Consider the following 18403-nt stretch of genomic DNA (forward strand, 5'->3'; position numbering starts at 1 on the left):
ACACACACACACACACACACACACACACACACACACACACACACACACACACACACACACACACACACACACACACACACACACACACACACACACACACACACACACACACACACACACACACACACACACACACACACACACACACACACACACACACACACACACACACACACACTAATACAACTGATTCGAAGGCAGACAGGTTGCTTATTGATCTGGAGTCGTGACTGCCAACCGGGGCATTTGGGGTACATGGAGAGATCGCGGAGTATTAATGGAAAAGTGGCAGTAATTAAATGAGTAACATTTTTTTGAAGTAAATATAATTTGAATATAAAAACAAATCCAACAAAGCCAGCAGAGAAGTTGAAACAGTTCTCATGTAAGTATAATATAACATAAGTTTAATCAGAAATGCTGAGCTATACTGTAGTTATGATTTACAGTAAAAATGGTAAGATGAAGCAATGGATTTCATATGTAAAAGTTATGAGTATATACTTCTGAAAGAGTTCACTAAATGAGTGGATGAATGGTTTGTAGTTTTCTGCTACAGGAGGAGGATTTCGGGTCGTCACTGCCTGAGGAAAGAAGCTGTTCCTAAGTCTGCTGGTATGGCGATTGATACTTTGCTAACGCTTGCCAGATGGCAGCGGGGTGAACAGGCTGCGGCTGCTGTATTGTCTTTTAATATCCTTTGCAGGCACCTCCGTTCATGTGCTCCATTAATGTACACAGGGCTGTGTGTCCTCCTTTCTGACTAGAACCATCCATCAGCTCCTTGGTTCTTCACTGACGTTAAGCAGTCTTAAGCATGACTGCTGCTTTCCTCCGTATATGAAGTCTGATTGTTGTGGATGGTTGCAATCCCGGGAGGGGGCTGAGCACAGAGCCCTGGGGGGCTCCGGCGTTCAACGCTAGAGTAGAGGAGGTGTGGCTTCCCATCCGACCTGCCTGGGATCTGTGTTTTTTTGAGGAAGTCTAATATCCAGAGTTGCAGAGTGAGGTGCTCAGAGTGGGATTCATGGGGGAGATGGTGTTGAAGGCTGAGCTGAAATCAACAAACAACATTCTGATGAAGGTGTTGATACTTTCAGGATGTGTGAGGACTGAGATGGCATCCTCTGTGGAGCCGCTGGCTCTGAGGGTCCAGGCTGGCTGGGATGCTGGTATTTCATGTGCTGGAGAACCAGCTTCACCAGAACTCATCTAGACTGCACATTACAGACCTTTTCTGTTATAATAAAAGTAATAAACTGTTGAAATAGTCATTTGATGGATGAATTATGGATGAACACTTTGATTAGTTAGCTAAAATAATGGTTAGTTATCTTACAGTAGAAATGGCTACAGGTGGTGTTCAGAGTTCTGGAGGTGAACCGCTGATCCTGATCCAGAGTGTGTGACCTTCCACCTCTGACCCCGAGTGTGCGTTCGTGTGCGTACCTGTTTGCCGGTGTGGAGAACACCCCCAGGATTATGTCCCTGCCGTGCATCCTGATGACCGGGCTGGTGGAGTGGAGCAGGTTGAAGTAGAAGTGGGAATCACCGGGGACGGAGCAGTTCAGACGTGCCTTCAGGAACGACGTCCACTGCTTCTCCAGGACGCGCTGCGACCCGCCCAGATCCCGCTTGCACACCCGCGCCACACGTGACACCACCACCTGTGAGCAGAGGCAGATGTGGGCGTGGAAAATGACACATACCGACACCGGGGTTTCATCTTCAAAAAGGGCAGATTTAAAAGTTCTTTTCAACTCCGTGGTGAGTCATTTGCATGCGACTTGCAATGTGGAAATCCTGTTTTGACAGATCATTGTTTTTAAAATGGTAAATCTAATATCAATTATTCATAAAAAATGTCGCCGTATCTCAAAGATGTTCTTTGAACAGCCTCACCCACAAAACTGCGATGCTGCTTAAGTATCCGTTTACTCTCTGTAAACATGTCAAAGCCGGAGGAGACCCTGGGCAAGCGCTTCTCCCCAAATGTGAATTGCTAATTCATTAAACAAGATCCTGACGCTAATATCTTTTTCCATAAAGATGCATCCGCCATTTCTGGTAAGGGCAGCAATTATATAATAAAAAAAAAACTATTTTCTCAGGTTAATACAGACATGAATTGTTTACTCAGGCTGAGATTTGTTGGATTAGATATGCAGACAAACAAACACAAGGATGAAAGGTCAGTGTAGCTGTGGGGAAAAGAGTTGATATTGACATTTAAATAATAGCAGCGGCGAGATATTAGAGCGGCGTCTGCTGTCTTGGTGTTGCATTAGAACCACAGTCCTTTTGAAAGGTGATCTGAAAGGACCAGCAGCTCCTCCACGGGACGACTGAGGGTTCAGAGGGGAAGGAGGAAGTGTTTTCATCACAGTGACTTCACTACCTTCTCCAGGTAATTGAACTCCATGGCGATCTCTCTGAAGAAGAAATAGATGTGAGGTCCCCACTCGACAGCGCTGACAAAATACGGCTCTGTGTTGTGAGAGAGAGAAGAAGAAGGGGAAAAGGTTTCATCAAATATAGATGGACCATGAGAAAGTGTACAGCAAACAGTGTCTCCGTTTGCAACATTCCCTCCCACGACACCGAGGTAACACGAGGGCAGCGAGACAGAGGCCGCATTTAATTTCATTACGTGCTGAAAGGGGATTTCACGCCAAACAATAAGCGCATTATGACTCCCCGATGTTTCTGAGAACTCCCTTTTCACGCCACGCATCTCAGCGCTTTTACACCCGGGACCAGGCTACAACCTGTGTGTCTGATAGCGCCTGTTCTTCTGCCGTCACATCGTCACGGTTTGGGTTTTCCTGTCAAGGAGCAGAACGTTTGGCAGCTTCGCATGCAGCGGCCTGAACGCAGAGTTGCTGACTCAGCGGCCGACACTGACACGTGTATCGATCCTTCCTGCTGCTAAGTGATGTGGAAACACGCTCCCGACGCCGAACCCCGGACGGTAGGTACCTCTGAACCACTTGGAGTCGTGCTTGACGGTGCGCAGAGCGGGACTGTCCCCGAGGCTCCGGTAGATCACTGCATCGATGGCCAGGAAGTCTGTCACTGTGGCTGTAAACAGGTTCCCCTCTGACACACACACACACACACACACACGCACACACACACACAGTAGTGGGTTGGACAGCCTGCCAAAGCGACAGCGAAACAATAAAGCTGTCGTTTTCTTTTTTTTTTTAAAGTTCTCCCGTGTCATAAACATAACATGGCTGACCAGTCAACAATATAATTGCAGAAACATAATTGCAATTTTGCAGCACTCCCACGCCGAAAAACCAGCGTTTTTACTCTGAGCTAATATCAGATAATGGGACGATGGCTGAACAGTAACGGCTCCCCACAGTTCCAGCCACACAACACGTTGATTATATTATAAGGGAGTGTTTAAATCTGACGAAGTCAACAAAGAAATAAAAAAAATAAAAAATAAAAATCACGGCTTGTTATGCAGAACATTCAACGATATTCATCCGAGGAAGAAAAGGCTCCAAAGAAATCGCTCTTACCTGCAAAGCGAGCTACGTTGGCGTGTTTGGGGTCATAGGGGCATCTCGCCATACCACTCACCGGGTCTCCCACCATCTCAAGAGTGTCTCCCTGTCTCTCACACACACACACACACACACACACACACACACACACACACACACACACACACACACACACACACACACACACACACACACACACACACACACGCATCAGTCAACAAACTATATGAATGTGACTGCAGCAGCGTTATGAATACAAGCCACAAAGAGAATGACAATTAGGGAGTGTTACCATAAGTGCAAACTAATGATTCACTGGTGCCAATTAGGCAGAGCAGCAACAACAAGAGTCAGATTCTCATGCATAAATAAAACACACATAGAGGCACACAGGGGTCCACACACCCACAGAAACTCATACATACTGTAAATACACAATGAGATCTCTCTCTTAATTACACACAGACATTCACAAACACACTGAAAAAAGGTAGCAAACAATTCCAACAGCAAAGTCTAATTTCATCCACGGCTGAAAAAGGAAATGATTTATTGGTGTCATTTCATTAAAACCCAGCTATAAATAAAACAGTAGCTGGCATGGCTAACTAGTCCCCAGAGAGACAGACAGCCTATCACGGAGAGACAGGTGTGTTATACAGCGCTGTAGTACATTAGTGGCTGACAGATAACGGGCCAGGTACGTCTCCGTGTCCCACTGTTGCTGGTGTTTGAAATGTGAGCAACTGAAAATAACACTTCTCTGAAAAAAGCCTTTGATAGCTGGAGGATTTTTTCCCAACTCATCCGCCTTCATCGCTCATTTAATATTCCTGCAGAGTGACGTGAAACCAGCCGGACCGATGATTCATATTCATGTGTGGTGTAACATCGTTACTGTAATGGGGTGAGACGGCGAAGTGGTCGGGACGTGGAGGAACCATGTGAGCCGCTGCCGATCAGATTACAAACCTCCACACCGTGAGGTTCGGACAGAGTGGAGGAAACGGCGTCTGATTGCCTCTGTGACGTCAGTCGATCACTTCCACAGTTAGTAGTTTGAACCCGGCGTCTCTTTGCTTCTGCTCGGCTTTGCTTACTTAACCAGCAGCACGAGAAAATCAAACCGGGCAAACAAGTCACGTCTCCCCTCCCCGTTTTGTTTTCTTCTTGACGATAACAAGCTCAGCGGACCGCACGGTTTAACCACCGAGAAATAACAGTTGTTGTATCTCAGGGAAACAAGGCAGTGAAACTGCCAGACAATAAGGATAAATAAGTCCTGGGGAGGAAGTCGACGCCGGCGCTGGCGCCGCCGCCGCGAGAGCAGAACAAACAGCTCTAATCAAGCTGTAAATTTCCAACCTGCACAGGCGTGCTGATTGTGTTTTGGGAGAGGTGCCTCTGTTTAGGAAGAGCAGATAAGGCAATTATGGGCGACGCTAACGAATCATTACGATGCTATCTCACAGGTAACTTACGGTATAGTTGGCACATAGCGGGTTGAAGGCGTTGGTCCCGCACACGAACAGACCTCCCTGTCTGCTGAGCAGCACCTTCATGAAGTTACGACACTCATCCTGCAGGACAAAGAGAGGAACGTGGAGAGGGCTTAATATGCGGGTGGGAGAGAAGGAAATGATGGAGTGATAGAGTTTATTTTTCACAGGCTGATTATTCAAACGGTTGTGTGAAATGAAGCCTTTCAGTTGCCTGATGTGTGGAATCATCACGCCATTAACGCTGTCAATCACGTTGATACAGTCTGAATGCAGCCTGCAGATGCTTTAACGGAAACGCCGCTCGCTGCTGACTGGCAGCCGGTAATCCAAGCCAGCCTCGGGATTTAAAACAAGGAACAGATTTAAGGCTAATTTCTCCACCGTGAGGCGTCAAAATACACGAGGACCACTTAATGACTGAACACACAGTTTAATTCTTCGGTGCGTTTTTCTTTGAAATGAGGGGTTTTAATAGGCGTTTTAGCCCCACAGTGTCCAAAAAAGTCATAAACGTCGGTGTCGTGAAACTGAGAAAAATGACTTTCAAGTCAAGCTGCTGCCTCGACAGAAGTGTAGTCGGCGTGTTTATAGTGGCAATGATTTAAAAGAAATGAAATCTCTGATGTACCGTTTGCACCGCTGTAAAGATCACACAGAACAACACGAAACAGCGCTTTCATCCAACTATTTTTACAATGGATCCATTATTGGAGCTACCAGTTTAGACTTCAGGAGTTTTGTCATAGTGATGTGTATACATCTGATTCTGGTACAAAACATGCTAAATAAAAATAATAAAACAAAAAAAGAAACTAAAAACTTTGTCATGCTGTGTTCAGTTCAGTGAAATAGACTTTTTTAAGGTTGAAAGCACGAAGAGTTAAAGGTATTCAGTCATGCAAACGAAGCAGATAAAAATGATGGAAAATCAGGAAATATAAAGTTATAATAGTATAATAGTAGTCATCTATTCCTTCTTTCATCATCTCAGATTTGTTCTAGGACGACTTGGGAGATCCCCAGGTTGGGAAGCACCGTCCCGAGGGCTTCACAGCCAAAAAGTAACATGATGAACAAACAAAGGCTCTATCCACACAGAAACATGACCTTTGACTTTCAAAGTGAAAAAAGGCCCAGAGGCAGTTTGAACCGGCGGCCGTGTGTGGCTGCGTGTAGAGCGGGAGGTGATGTACAGTAGATCACTGGTGGACAGCAGCCAGAACACCCCCCCCCCCCCCCCCCCCCCAACAAACGAGTGTCCCAGCCAGGATGGCACCAGCCCTACCACACACACACACACACACACACACACACACACACACACACACACACACACACACACACACACACACACACACACACACACACACACACACACACACACACCAGATGGAGTCTACTTCAAGACCACCACTAGCACTGATCTCATCGGAAAGCCAAGCGGCGGCGGTGATAGCGGGTATGTGAGATGACAGCCTGTGCGTGTGTGTGTGTGTGTGTGTGTGTGTGTGTAGGAGAGATCAGAGGGGAAGCATTGATATGAGAGACGGGTGAGTGTTATTCCAGATGCTCCGCCCTCCACCCCCCCGCCCCCCCTCCACTTGCCCACTTCACTCCCTGCTGGGGTTCTCGTTTTTCAACGGCAAAAAAAAAAAAAGGAAAGGAAGTGTGAGGTGTAAATTTCTAATGCCGCAGCACCGTGTGACAAATTGCAGAGTGTATATGTGTGTCACTCCCTCGCATGCCAGGTGCATATATACATGATCTGTGTGTGTGTGTGTGTGTGTGTGTGTGTGTGTGTGTGTGTCACAGCACAGACGCAGGCTCATGTGTGAGAATCATTTGCATGCTGTTTGTCGGCGGGGCTGCAGTCTGTCGGCTCGGTCAGAGCTGGAATCACAAAGCCAGACCGAGCACTCTCCATAACGAGCCGGTCCGACTGCCAGCGTCTCCGAGGGGGGAGAACACACCCGGACGAGCCAAACCCCTGCACCAACGTGCACGTTTTGGCTCGCACGCAGGAAACGACGGGATGAAAACCAGGGCCGGACCCTTCAGAACATCCCCTCGGCTGAGTTTTGATCGTTTACATCCATCCACATAATCCGCCCCCTGCTGTACGCGTGTTTCCCATTAACCCTTATTAATCTATTCCAGAAAGCAATTTGGCACTTCCAGGTATGTCTGTCTTTATTCAAAGCCAAATGTATTCAGCAGGATAAGGATTTGACTGTTTTCTGCATTAAAACAAAATAATAAAGCAATTACAAGAGATCAAGTACTGAATCAGCGAATTAAACAATTATATTTAAATCCCGGTGCCTCCTCTTTCTCCTCTTTGCCTCCTTCCGTCTCTCCGTTCCCTCTGGGCACAATCCAGACAAAATGCCACCTGTGCTGGCTGGCAAGCCTTCCCAAGACCCAGACGACTGCAGCCCTCCTCCTCTTCCTCCTCCTCCTCCTCCTGCTCCTCTTACTCACAGTGGCAAAGCTGCTCTGAAAAATTAATCTGCAGCACAGATGAATTACACAGGAGCACGCGGCCGTGTGCAAATATGGACGTCGTTGTGAATGGAGGAGAGATTTAGAGGAAGGAGAGAGTGTGAAAGACAAGGGGGAGACGGTTCACAAGTGTGCTACAGCCTGTGAGTGAGTTTGCATATGTGAGTTTTCTTTTAAATAAACTAGGTGCTTCTCAAGCAGCAGATTTTTAATCAGGCTCCTGCTCTTCAGGCAGATGTTTGCCAGGCTTTTTATACTCAGCAGACGTTGGACACAGTTATCCAAAAGCATGCATACACATATTAATGCAAACACACACACACACACACACACACACACACACACACACACACAGGCAACAAGTCCTCTGTTGCTACAACACATCTGCTGAAAACAACCTGGAGACGTCAGACACCATTAAAACCGTGGAGGCTCAACATTCTGCATCTGCTTTCTATCTATTGTCCGGAACTTAACCTTCAGTCTGAGACGATAAACAAGCTTTTTTTTTGTTTTTAATCCAGCCCGAGTTCAATGTTTGCTCTAATGATGAGGCTTTACACGGAAACCTAAACGAACATTGGGGTTTAAACCTCCGGCTCCAATCAGCATTCACGTGTTTGGGTCGAACCGAAATACAAAACAGGTGCATGCGTCGTAAAATCGTCTGCTCGTTCCCCTGCTTTAGGAGCAGCCACGGCATGATTCATGCTCTCATAAAATAGAATAAGTTATCATTATGACCTGGTTTAGTAATGCTCGCACAATAGGAGCCATCTAAGGCAGTACATCAGGGGGTCATATTTAGTAGGCTGCTCCTCTAAATCTCCAAAGTTTCCATTACTTGCCTGGCTGGTTCCCTGACGTTAGCAACCAGGGAGAAGAGAGCACGGCTCTGCCAAGAATTGAGCCAGAACACTCCCACACACACACACACACACACACACATATATTGTATACACAATACACTCAGGTTTGGCGAGCTCGCTTCTCTTCTCATTAACAGCAGGCTCGTCATTCCCAGAAAAATCCCTGATGCACAGTTTTGAGTGAAAACAGAGCGACTCCCGGCGACAGGAAGCGGGAGTGTGTGTGTGTTTGTGTGCACGTGGGGGCGGGGGATAAATTAACAGCGGTACCAAATTAGCAGCAATGTGCCGCCGTCTTACTCAGCATGTTAAAGCTAATCCGCATCCCTCTGCAACTCTTCTTCTCAGTTTGATGGTAATTCTGACTGAACACACCACAGGCTACAAACAAACATCAGACACCAGAGGGAGGGAGGGAGGGAGGGAGGGGGAGTGAGATAATAGAGATAGAAAGAAAAAAATAAGAGATAGAGAGAGAGGGAGATGTTGGGAGAGAGGGAATGGAAAAGAGGAAACAGAGAAAAGTGAGTTTTTCCAGGCCAGTCAGCCATGTGGCAGCGTCAACGGTGGGGCGAGACCTGCAGATCGTGAGGTCAGCTGAGCTCCACACCCACACCCACACACACACACACACACACACACACACACACACACACACACACACACACACACACACACACCATTCAATCTCTGACCACAACACTTAACCTGAGCGACCCCTTGGACAACTCTGTCTGACAACCTGCTGAGGAAACAGTGGCAATTTGTCACATTGTGATGAATACATGCGATTACGGATGCTCGGCTGTGAAAAATGGCTTTGGGGAGATTTATGGAGAAAAGAAGGCTCCGTGCACTTATGTCAAATGCAAGTATTTTATGATAAAGCTAGTTTATAGTCTGAATTTTTCAGTCCTTATAATGATACAGATACCTAAGCTCTCCCGATCCAATACCGGTGTTTAATTAAAAAGCTGAATGTGTGGAAGTGATTCATTCATGAACATCAGGTTTGACTAAAGCATTGCCCCAATATACGATATTAGTGCATCCATAATAGTCACTTACCTGCCAGCTCTGCTTTGTCACGCATGTGCACGTGGTAAATGTAGTTCCCAACCGAGGTTCAAACACAGAGTATACCCAACAATCACAAAAACAGGAAGCCATGGGGAACCAAAATAAGAGCTCAGAGGTAATTAAAGGGCCATGAATAATGCACATATGCTGACATAAAGGCCAAGTAATGGAATCAGCTTCATCATTAAATTGTTGCATTGGAACCGAGTGTGCCTCGCATTCATTTCTCCATATTTGATGTTGTATTTTCAAAGAAGTTGTACTTTTGAGCCTCTAAAAACGGACCGCCGTGATACCAAAGATACCACAACTACAAGGAATGAAAGCCACTCCACGTGCGGTATGTGAAAATTGATTAATTTGGGAGCCAAATAGACTGAAACGGAATCTTCTGAGAGTCCAACACAGAAAAGGCATCTGGGTTGGACCATTAAAAACCCGTCGCTCCTCAGAGAGCTGGATCAACGCGATATTGACTAAACAATCTTGCTAAGTGCTGCTTATAACGATACCCGACCGCTCTTTAAAAGCGCTCTATATGGAATTGCCTCTGTTTGCATGCCACGCTGCCATGGCCTGATGCGTTGGCACAGCGCCACCTCTGGAAAAACGTGTCACCCTCCATCTCTTGGGTGTTTTTTTTTGCTTCCGTATGAAGAGAAAGGGAAAATGACAGAGAATAACATGAAAAGGGCAGAGATAAAGAAACGGCAAAAAGCAAAGAAATATGACGACATTATGCAGAGTGAGTGACAGCGATGGCCGACTGTTGCATTCATCAACAATCGTTTGGTCAACCCAGAGAAGAAAAAAGGCGAAAGGAATTAGGATATTGAATTTTCAGCCTAATTAGGGAGAATAGTATGTCCTTTGTGATCAGCCAAGCAGAAACATTTAATTACAAAACCAATTACGAGGTGGTGAATGTATCACATCTGACACAAGCATCCCCCAAGCAGAACAGGACATTTTCAGGAGGAGAGGTGGAGGAGAGAGGGAGGTGAAGAAGATGACTGCTTGGCAGATGTGATTTTCTGTTTTTAATTGTGTTCATGTATGTGTGCGAGAGAGAAACAAAGAGAGTGAGAGCTAAAAAAAAACACACAGATATCATGAATATGTATGAAAGCACATGAGGCTTGTTAATCACACCTCCATGTTGGGTGCATGCATTAGAGTCAGAGAAACATTCTCTGGTTCAACATTCAGACGTTCGACCTCTAACACGATGAGCTGAACAGCAACAGGTCACCTGTAGAAAACAATGCACTTTAATACCAAAGAACTCTGTAGCTACTGGAGTAGTGATGTCATTCAAATCTAAATAGATGTTAAATCATGTCTGTTTCACTGCTCATTTCAGTGGTTTAAAAAAAAAACCATGAAGAAAGATGGACAAGTGTTGCAAATTAGCCCTTGAGCTAAAACACTTAAACAATGCCTCTGGTCTGTCCAATGTAATTGCTATATCCACATCAAATAAACATTAAATAAAATAAATAAATGCACGAGAATGCATGAGCACGTGGGCGACATCGTACACGTTTCCACGCATTTCCTCTGATTGACGGCTGCAGTGAAAAGTCACGGTTCATTCAGCGAAGAATCAAATGACATGTTGTTTTATATGAGAAGGGAAATGCATCAAACACGATGCCCATCGGTGACAAACACTGATCTTTAACTTTGTTTGGACAAAACCTTCACAGCGTACCTTTAAAAGGTTGCACTTCTTTCTCATTTACTGGCATTTTTGAGGCTGTACTTTGTGTTATTGTTGGACAGTTTCACATTCTATTGATTTTAGTCACATTAATACTAGCGATATTGGCTTTTTCGAAGTCATGAGTGTGTGTGTGTGTGTGTCTGAGCCCAGACAGCTGACTGAGAGGACCTGGCAGTGTTCTTATCTCCCTCACATTGCCGTGTGACTCACAGCCTTACCAGGCAGCAGCACACTCATTAGGGGCAAGAAGACCTTTCATATCTCAGTCAGCCCTGCAGCTCTCCTCAGGGCCGGCCAACAAGGACCCACGCACACACACCCCCCCTCCACTCCTTTATCTCACCTCCTCCTCCCCTCTCCTCCTCCCCTCTCCTCCCCTCTCCAGCGGTTCTGTCTCGGCCCCTCTATTCTCCGTTGTGTTCCTGTCTGGCACCATCTCACACAGATTTAATGTCAGGTGCTTCTCTTCCTGTGTTAAATAAGTCATTTTTTCTCTGCCTGGAGGGGACAGAGCCCATGTACCCCCCTCTCCTTCCAACTGTCGCCACTACACTCACCCACGTACACTGTTTATGTGGCAGCTAGGGATGTGTGTGTGTGTGTGTGTGTGTGTGTTGGAGATATAAGAGGTGTTCAGGCGTGGGCTGCTGGTACGTTTCACCCCATCACTTCCTCCCGGCTCGGTTTCCCCAACGACCACCAGCAGAAAGCGCCTTCTGAGCTTGCGTCGGTGGAACAAGGAGGAGTGGCTCTATTCTTCTGATTGATGCGTGTTAGACGAGCAGGTTGGAGGAGATAATATACGGTCACAGCCCTCCTTTTTTTTTCAGGGGGAGCCAGGAGGCATGACAGCGAGATGACTGGCACAATGAAACCAGAGCTCCGGGCAGAAAAGGGAAGACATGTGCCACGATAATGTGTGTTAGAAGGAGACATAGTGCAAGATAAAACGCCGGGACTCGATTTCAACACGTCAAAAAAATGTCATCCAATGCATTTGGATCTGCAAATGTAATAATATTTGCATGAAATCGTCACTTGCTTTGGGGTTTTTACAGAAAAAGGAGCTGATTGATTTGAGCTATTCTGAGAAACGACTCAGAAACAGTCTTCAGTAACAGAAAGTGAAAATGTAAATTAAATGCTGAAGTAACTTCAAATTAATAGACGGAGAGCGTTTTCTTGTGCTGTGTGTTTACAGAATACAACGACTGGAGAAACAGTCGTGTCCCCCAGGACCACGAGACATTTTTAAAGCAATAATTAAAAAAGAAAACAATTATATGAAGTCATTTGGAAAAAATTGATTGGCAAAATCGGTCGGTCCACGAACTGACTTCAAAAATATGACTGTTGGTTCAGAAACCACAGAATGGTTTAAAATAAAACAGTGTGAAGCATCCAGACCTCTCGGATCATCTTGGACGGATCAAAGTCCAAACTTAACACGGAGAAGCAGCATTCAATTCGTTATGCACCAAATATCAGGAAAAAGCCCACAAAAGTGCCGGTCAGCTGTTCTGTTTGCTGCTCCTATTCATGAAATAATGTCTTGCACTGCACTATAACGTCTTGTTACACTTCCATTTAATGACTGTTTTTAATTCTAGTTAAATGTCCTTTGCACTTTGTCTTCTTGACTTTTCGCCTGGTGTTGCCTCGTTGCTGAAATGTGCCGTATAAATAAAGGTGTTTTGAAAAGAAAGAAAACACTTCCTCACCTCATGCTTGCCCTTCATCCTACAGATCCTGATGTCATTCTTGTTGGACTCCCACGTCCTTTTCTGTACATAGAAACACACACTGCTGGTTAGCTACACATTTGCATTTCTCTCACGTAGAAGTTGACATTTTCCAACCTCAGAAGTCATACATCCACCTAAAAGCTGTAAAAGCTGGAGGCGTCTGTCCAGAAGGTGCTCACCTTGCTGTAGAACATCTCGTCTCCTGCAACGATGTCCAACTCCACACGGAAAAGGTCGTCCCTGCAGAGAGAAGGAGAATGAGTAAGTTAATCCATGAAGACCAGTTCCCCGGCCCAAGTTAAACCATGAAGACCAGTTCCCTGGCTCAAGTTAAACCATGAAGACTGGTTCCTGGGCTTGAGTACAGCGTTAAACCATGAAGACCAGTTCCCCGGCCCAAGTACAGCGTTAAACCATGAAGACCAGTTCCCCGGCCCAAGTACAGCGTTAAGCCATGAAGACCAGTTCCCCGGCTCAAGTTAAACCATGAAGACCAGATCCCCGGCCCAAGTTAAACCATGAAGACCAGTTCCCCGGCCCAAGTTAAACCATGAAGACCAGTTCCCCGGCCCAAGTTAAACCATGAAGACCAGTTCCCCGGCTCAAGTTAAACCATGAAGACCAGTTCCCCGGCTCAAGTTAAACCATGAAGACCAGTTCCCCGGCCAAAGTTAAACCATGAAGACCAGTTCCCCGGCTCAAGTTAAACCATGAAGACCAGTTCCCCGGCTCACGTTAAACCATGAAGACCAGTTCCCTGGCTCAAGTTCAACCATGAAGACCAGTTGCCTGGCTCAAGTTCAACCATGAAGACCAGTTCCCCAGCTCAAGTTAAACCATGAAGACCAGTTCCCCGGCTCAAGTTAAACCATGAAGACCAGTTCCCCGGCTCACGTTAAACCATGAAGACCAGTTCCCCGGCCCAAGTTAAACCATGAAGACCAGTTCCCCGGCCCAAGTTAAACCATGAAGACCAGTTCCCCGGCTCAAGTTAAACCATGAAGACCAGTTCCCCGGCTCAAGTTAAACCATGAAGACCAGTTCCCTGGCTCAAGTTAAACCATGAAGACCAGTTCCCTGGCTCAAGTTAAACCATGAAGACCAGTTCCCCGGCTCAAGTTAAACCATGAAGACCAGTTCCCTGGCTCAAGTTAAACCATGAAGACCAGTTCCCCGGCCAAAGTTAAACCATGAAGACCAGTTCCCCGGCTCAAGTTAAACCATGAAGACCAGTTCCCCGGCTCACGTTAAACCATGAAGACCAGTTCCCTGGCTCAAGTTCAACCATGAAGACCAGTTCCCTGGCTCAAGTTCAACCATGAAGACCAGTTCCCCAGCTCGGGACGGTGCAGTTTTTCTTTTGGATGAATACTTCCACTATATACTGATTCTGTGTTTTACAGCTAAATAATTCTGTGCACGCGTCTAAGTAATGCATCCATATTAAAGCCCTTTAATTCATTTAAAGTTGATCAGATCCTCAGAGATTAGGAGGGAACAGCTTCACAATGTCTCCCATTTCTCCCAATATATGTGAGGAATGGTACCCGACTGCATAATGATGTCTCCCATTTCTCCTTTGCCTTTTGCCTCTTCTCATTAAACTCTCCTTACTGCATTAAATGTGCTCCTAGGCGCCAAATTCATCTTATCAGTCTCATCCAAAAGCCCCAAATTAAATTAATGGATGATTTAATAAAGTTGCAATGCTGATGCTTAAACCCCCCCACATGCTGCACCTAACAACATACATGTATTCATGACCGTTTCTCACACTCTTAATCTGCAGATAATTCTGCAGTAACCTTGGATGTTCCTGTGAAAATGCCAACTAAATGAGAGTCGGGCTGGGCGAGCTCCGACGTTTGCATATTGATCAAGCGCCCCGGTATCAGCCTGGGTGGAACTGAACCCTGGGCTCCATCTGAGCAAAGGGCCGGGCTCTGAATGGGCTAATCTGTAAATCTGCCATAGCCGTGTTATTGCGGCAATATCGATCTGCGATCCAGCTCTGCCTCCCAGCACTGCGTGTTCTCTCGCTTTCTCCTTTTTTCTTTGACAGAGGCGGGAGGTTATTATGTATGCATCCATGTACAAGTGGAGAGCATCCACACCACCTCGCCGTGTGTTTGCAATCGGATTTTTCTCCTAAATGTAAGCACGATGAGAGCACAGGTACGCCAAATACCATCAGGTTCCTCCAATCCTGAATAATTCATCCTCTCTTCCTGCCGGCGTTTTAGAAGATCCCCGCTCTTATTCAGCCTCAAGAAATGGACGGCGGCTAAGTGGGGAAGGAGTGCAAAAGCACCAAACACTTGCTCGGTACGTCCCTACTTAACAGGTCGGAGTTCAAGCGTTCTCCAAACAGTGGAGTGGGCCATAGTGTGAGGCATAATCTCATCCAGGCTGTTTCAGCGTTGTCTCAGCATTAACATAATGAATATAGCAACAGGCCTCCTAGTCAGAGTGGCTGGCAGCCAGCGCTGTTGCCTCTGATAGTGCAGAGGAGGGGGAATTATTTATGCCGCTGCTTCTCCTTCCCTCTCCATCTCTTCTCTTGCCTTCCAGGTTGTTTGAATGATGCAAAGCCCGTGGCCTGTATGTTTTAGTGTGTTTACATGCATGTTAGTGGCTTTAAACGCGTAGTGCATGTGGCGAGGACTAACATGTGAACTAGGGGTGAGTATTGGCAAGAACCTCACGATACAATAAGTATCGCGATACTTTGGTCCAATACGATACGTATCACGGTACTTTGGTCACGATACGATACGTATCACGATACTTTAGTCACGATACGATACATATTACGATACTTTGGTCACGATACGATACGTATCACGATACGTATCACGATACTTTGGTCACGATACGATGCGTATCACGATACTTTGGTCACGATACTTTGGTCACGATACGATATGTATCACAATATTACGATATTGCAATATAAATAAAGATGAAAACACAAGTACCTGTATATGTACATCAGATGAAATTGATCAGAGGAAAAATGTAGTCAAAACTATTTCACTCAAAACAGCCTCTCCATTTGATTAATTCCCATGAAATTCACTGGAATAAATATTGAAAATAAAAATGAAAAAGGATAAAGTACTGCATTCACAACACGTCTAAACATGAATCTTTTTTTTATTTAATTTTTTTAAATCGATCTTTGGAGTTGAAAAATTGATATTGTATTGGGCGGCAAAGTATCGTGATATATTGCCGTATCGATATTTTTACCCACCCCTAATGTGATCCGTGTAAAGGTTTCATTTTTCTTCGGATACGCATGCAGCCACGAATAGCCTCGAATCATGAGGTCATAACTTACAAATGTGCCTTGACTCACAAAATCCAACTCCAAAAGCTACAAATCACAAGGCTCCTATTTCTATTTTCTTTGAATGGCAGTGTGTGTGTGTGTGTGTGTGTGTGTGTGTGAGCTGTTATTTCATAAAGGCCTCCGACCCTTTTTGACCCGGCTAATACAAAGTCAACACTGAATCTGAAGAGAAACTGTCAACATTTCCTACATTTTTGGACCTGACCAGCTCATGAACTTTCTCCTTTTGGCCGGCCAAACAACAGCAGACTCAAGGCCAAGACATCTTAAGCCGCCAAGTCTTCGTCTATATCTTTTTTAGTCTTACTGCTCTTCTTTTTGCAAGCAGCCGAGTCGGATGAGCAGCGCTGAGCTCCTCTGAGTCGGTAAATAGTGTGCAGCAAAAAGCTGCTCCAGCGGATGAATTTGAAGTGGACAGGTTTGAGCGGACCACCTAGTTACCCTGACACTTCTACTGACTGGGAGAGAATTCTCTGTGGCACGTCTGTGTGTGACTTTGCATGTATTTGGGTACCTGTAAATATGTACCTGACTGAGAATCCACTCTATTTGATATCACATACGAGTCAAACTCTCAAATCTGAAATGTGCATTGAGAAAAATCCTGCACGTTTCAAAAAGACCTTCTTCAGGCATTAAATTCACACATTGTCTGTATACTTTAGACGGCTACATCTTCATAATTTAGAAAATTAGACAAGAAATGTTTTTCAAAATACCTAGAAAACACAAACACCTAGAGGTTCATGCACAGCCAATACAAAGCAAAATGTTTATATTAGTGTGAAAATGAAGAGACTTGTTATATTTAACCTTATAAATTGACCTCTTTTATGACATCATATGGGCTAATATTGCTATATTCATACTGTCACAGGCCAAATGCTAAATAATTCATCATTTGGTTGCAGTGCCAGTTATATTTTCTTTAAAACAGAAGATTTCCAAAATTCTAGTTTAAAGAATTTGCGAGTCGAGTGCACACGTTATAGTTTGGAGTCTATGTGGGGTCGTCCTCGTCTACGTGCTGAACTCTCCCTACAGCTGAGCAGCCGGCAGCTTTACCTCCCAAGCTTCTTTGCCACGAGCGAGCGTCTCCGCGTCCGTCTGCCGCGAGGCATTTGACCTGGCTGTGACTGCTGCATGATCTCCCGTGACCTCCGAGGTCAGTGCCAGCGTGCTAATAAACGGATTAACCACCAACCCGGCAGTAGGTGGGCCGGCAGTACGGTGGGTAAAAATATTGATACGGCAATATATTGCGATACTTTGCCGCCCAATACAATATAGATTTTTCAACTGTAAAGATCAAATTAAAATAAAAAAATAGGTTAATGTTTACACATATACCTCTACATTATTTTAATATGACCTCTTCAGTTCAGTGTTCAAATAGCGACACAAAAGGAGAAACGTTATTTATTATTATTGTGCATTGTCACTCAGGGTCATTTATCCTTTTTCATTTTATTTTCAATATTTATTCCAGTGAATTTCATGGGAATTAATAAAATGGAGAGGCTGTTTTGAATGAAATAGTTTTGACTCAATTTGTCCTCTGATCAATATCATCTGATGTACATATACAGGTACTTGTGTTTTCATCTTTATTTATATCGCTATATCGTGATACGTATCGTATCGTGACCAAAGTATCGTGATACGTATCGTATCGTGAGGTTCTTGCCAATACTCACCCCTAGTCAACACACTTTCCCTTTCCACCCTAATGCAAAACACATACAGAGCCACGCGGCAAACCATCTTTATCACAATTGGAAGTCGAGAGTTGGCTTCGTCCCGTCGGTAATCTCATCAATAGATTAAGGCTCTCCACTTGGTTTATATTTGTGTGGATTAGCCCTTTGGATGCGTCTGGAGGCTGAAGACCACAGGATCCACAGCTGCTCATCTGGACGGCAATGAAATGGGGCTTAACACAGCGAGGCGCTGTACGCCAGCAGCCAAATACATAGGTTACTTTCATTGAGCGAGGACGGGACGAGGACGGGACGAGGACGGAGACGGGGAGCTGCTCTCAGCAGGAGCTCGAGGCTGGGATTTAGCAGCGCTCGAGTCTGAGGAGCAGCTCTGCTAATGGTG

General features: G+C 45.3%; 1 protein-coding gene across 1 annotated transcript in view; it reads right to left on the bottom strand.

The window, feature by feature from the left end:
• sema6bb (sema domain, transmembrane domain (TM), and cytoplasmic domain, (semaphorin) 6Bb) overlaps positions 1-18403 on the bottom strand; it is a 117853-nt gene that overhangs the window by 40812 nt on the left and 58638 nt on the right. Inside the window, exons 4-10 of the mRNA XM_084011871.1 lie at positions 13125-13185; positions 12922-12984; positions 5003-5101; positions 3537-3627; positions 2980-3099; positions 2399-2487; positions 1450-1667 (exon numbers count right to left, since the gene is read on the bottom strand). Coding sequence (XP_083867997.1) covers positions 1450-1667; positions 2399-2487; positions 2980-3099; positions 3537-3627; positions 5003-5101; positions 12922-12984; positions 13125-13185 — 741 coding nt within the window. The remainder of the gene's footprint in view (positions 1-1449; positions 1668-2398; positions 2488-2979; positions 3100-3536; positions 3628-5002; positions 5102-12921; positions 12985-13124; positions 13186-18403) is intronic.

This window comes from Eutrigla gurnardus (assembly GCF_963514095.1).
Source record: "Eutrigla gurnardus genome assembly, chromosome: 6".
Classification (NCBI taxonomy): Eukaryota; Metazoa; Chordata; class Actinopteri; order Perciformes; family Triglidae; genus Eutrigla; species Eutrigla gurnardus.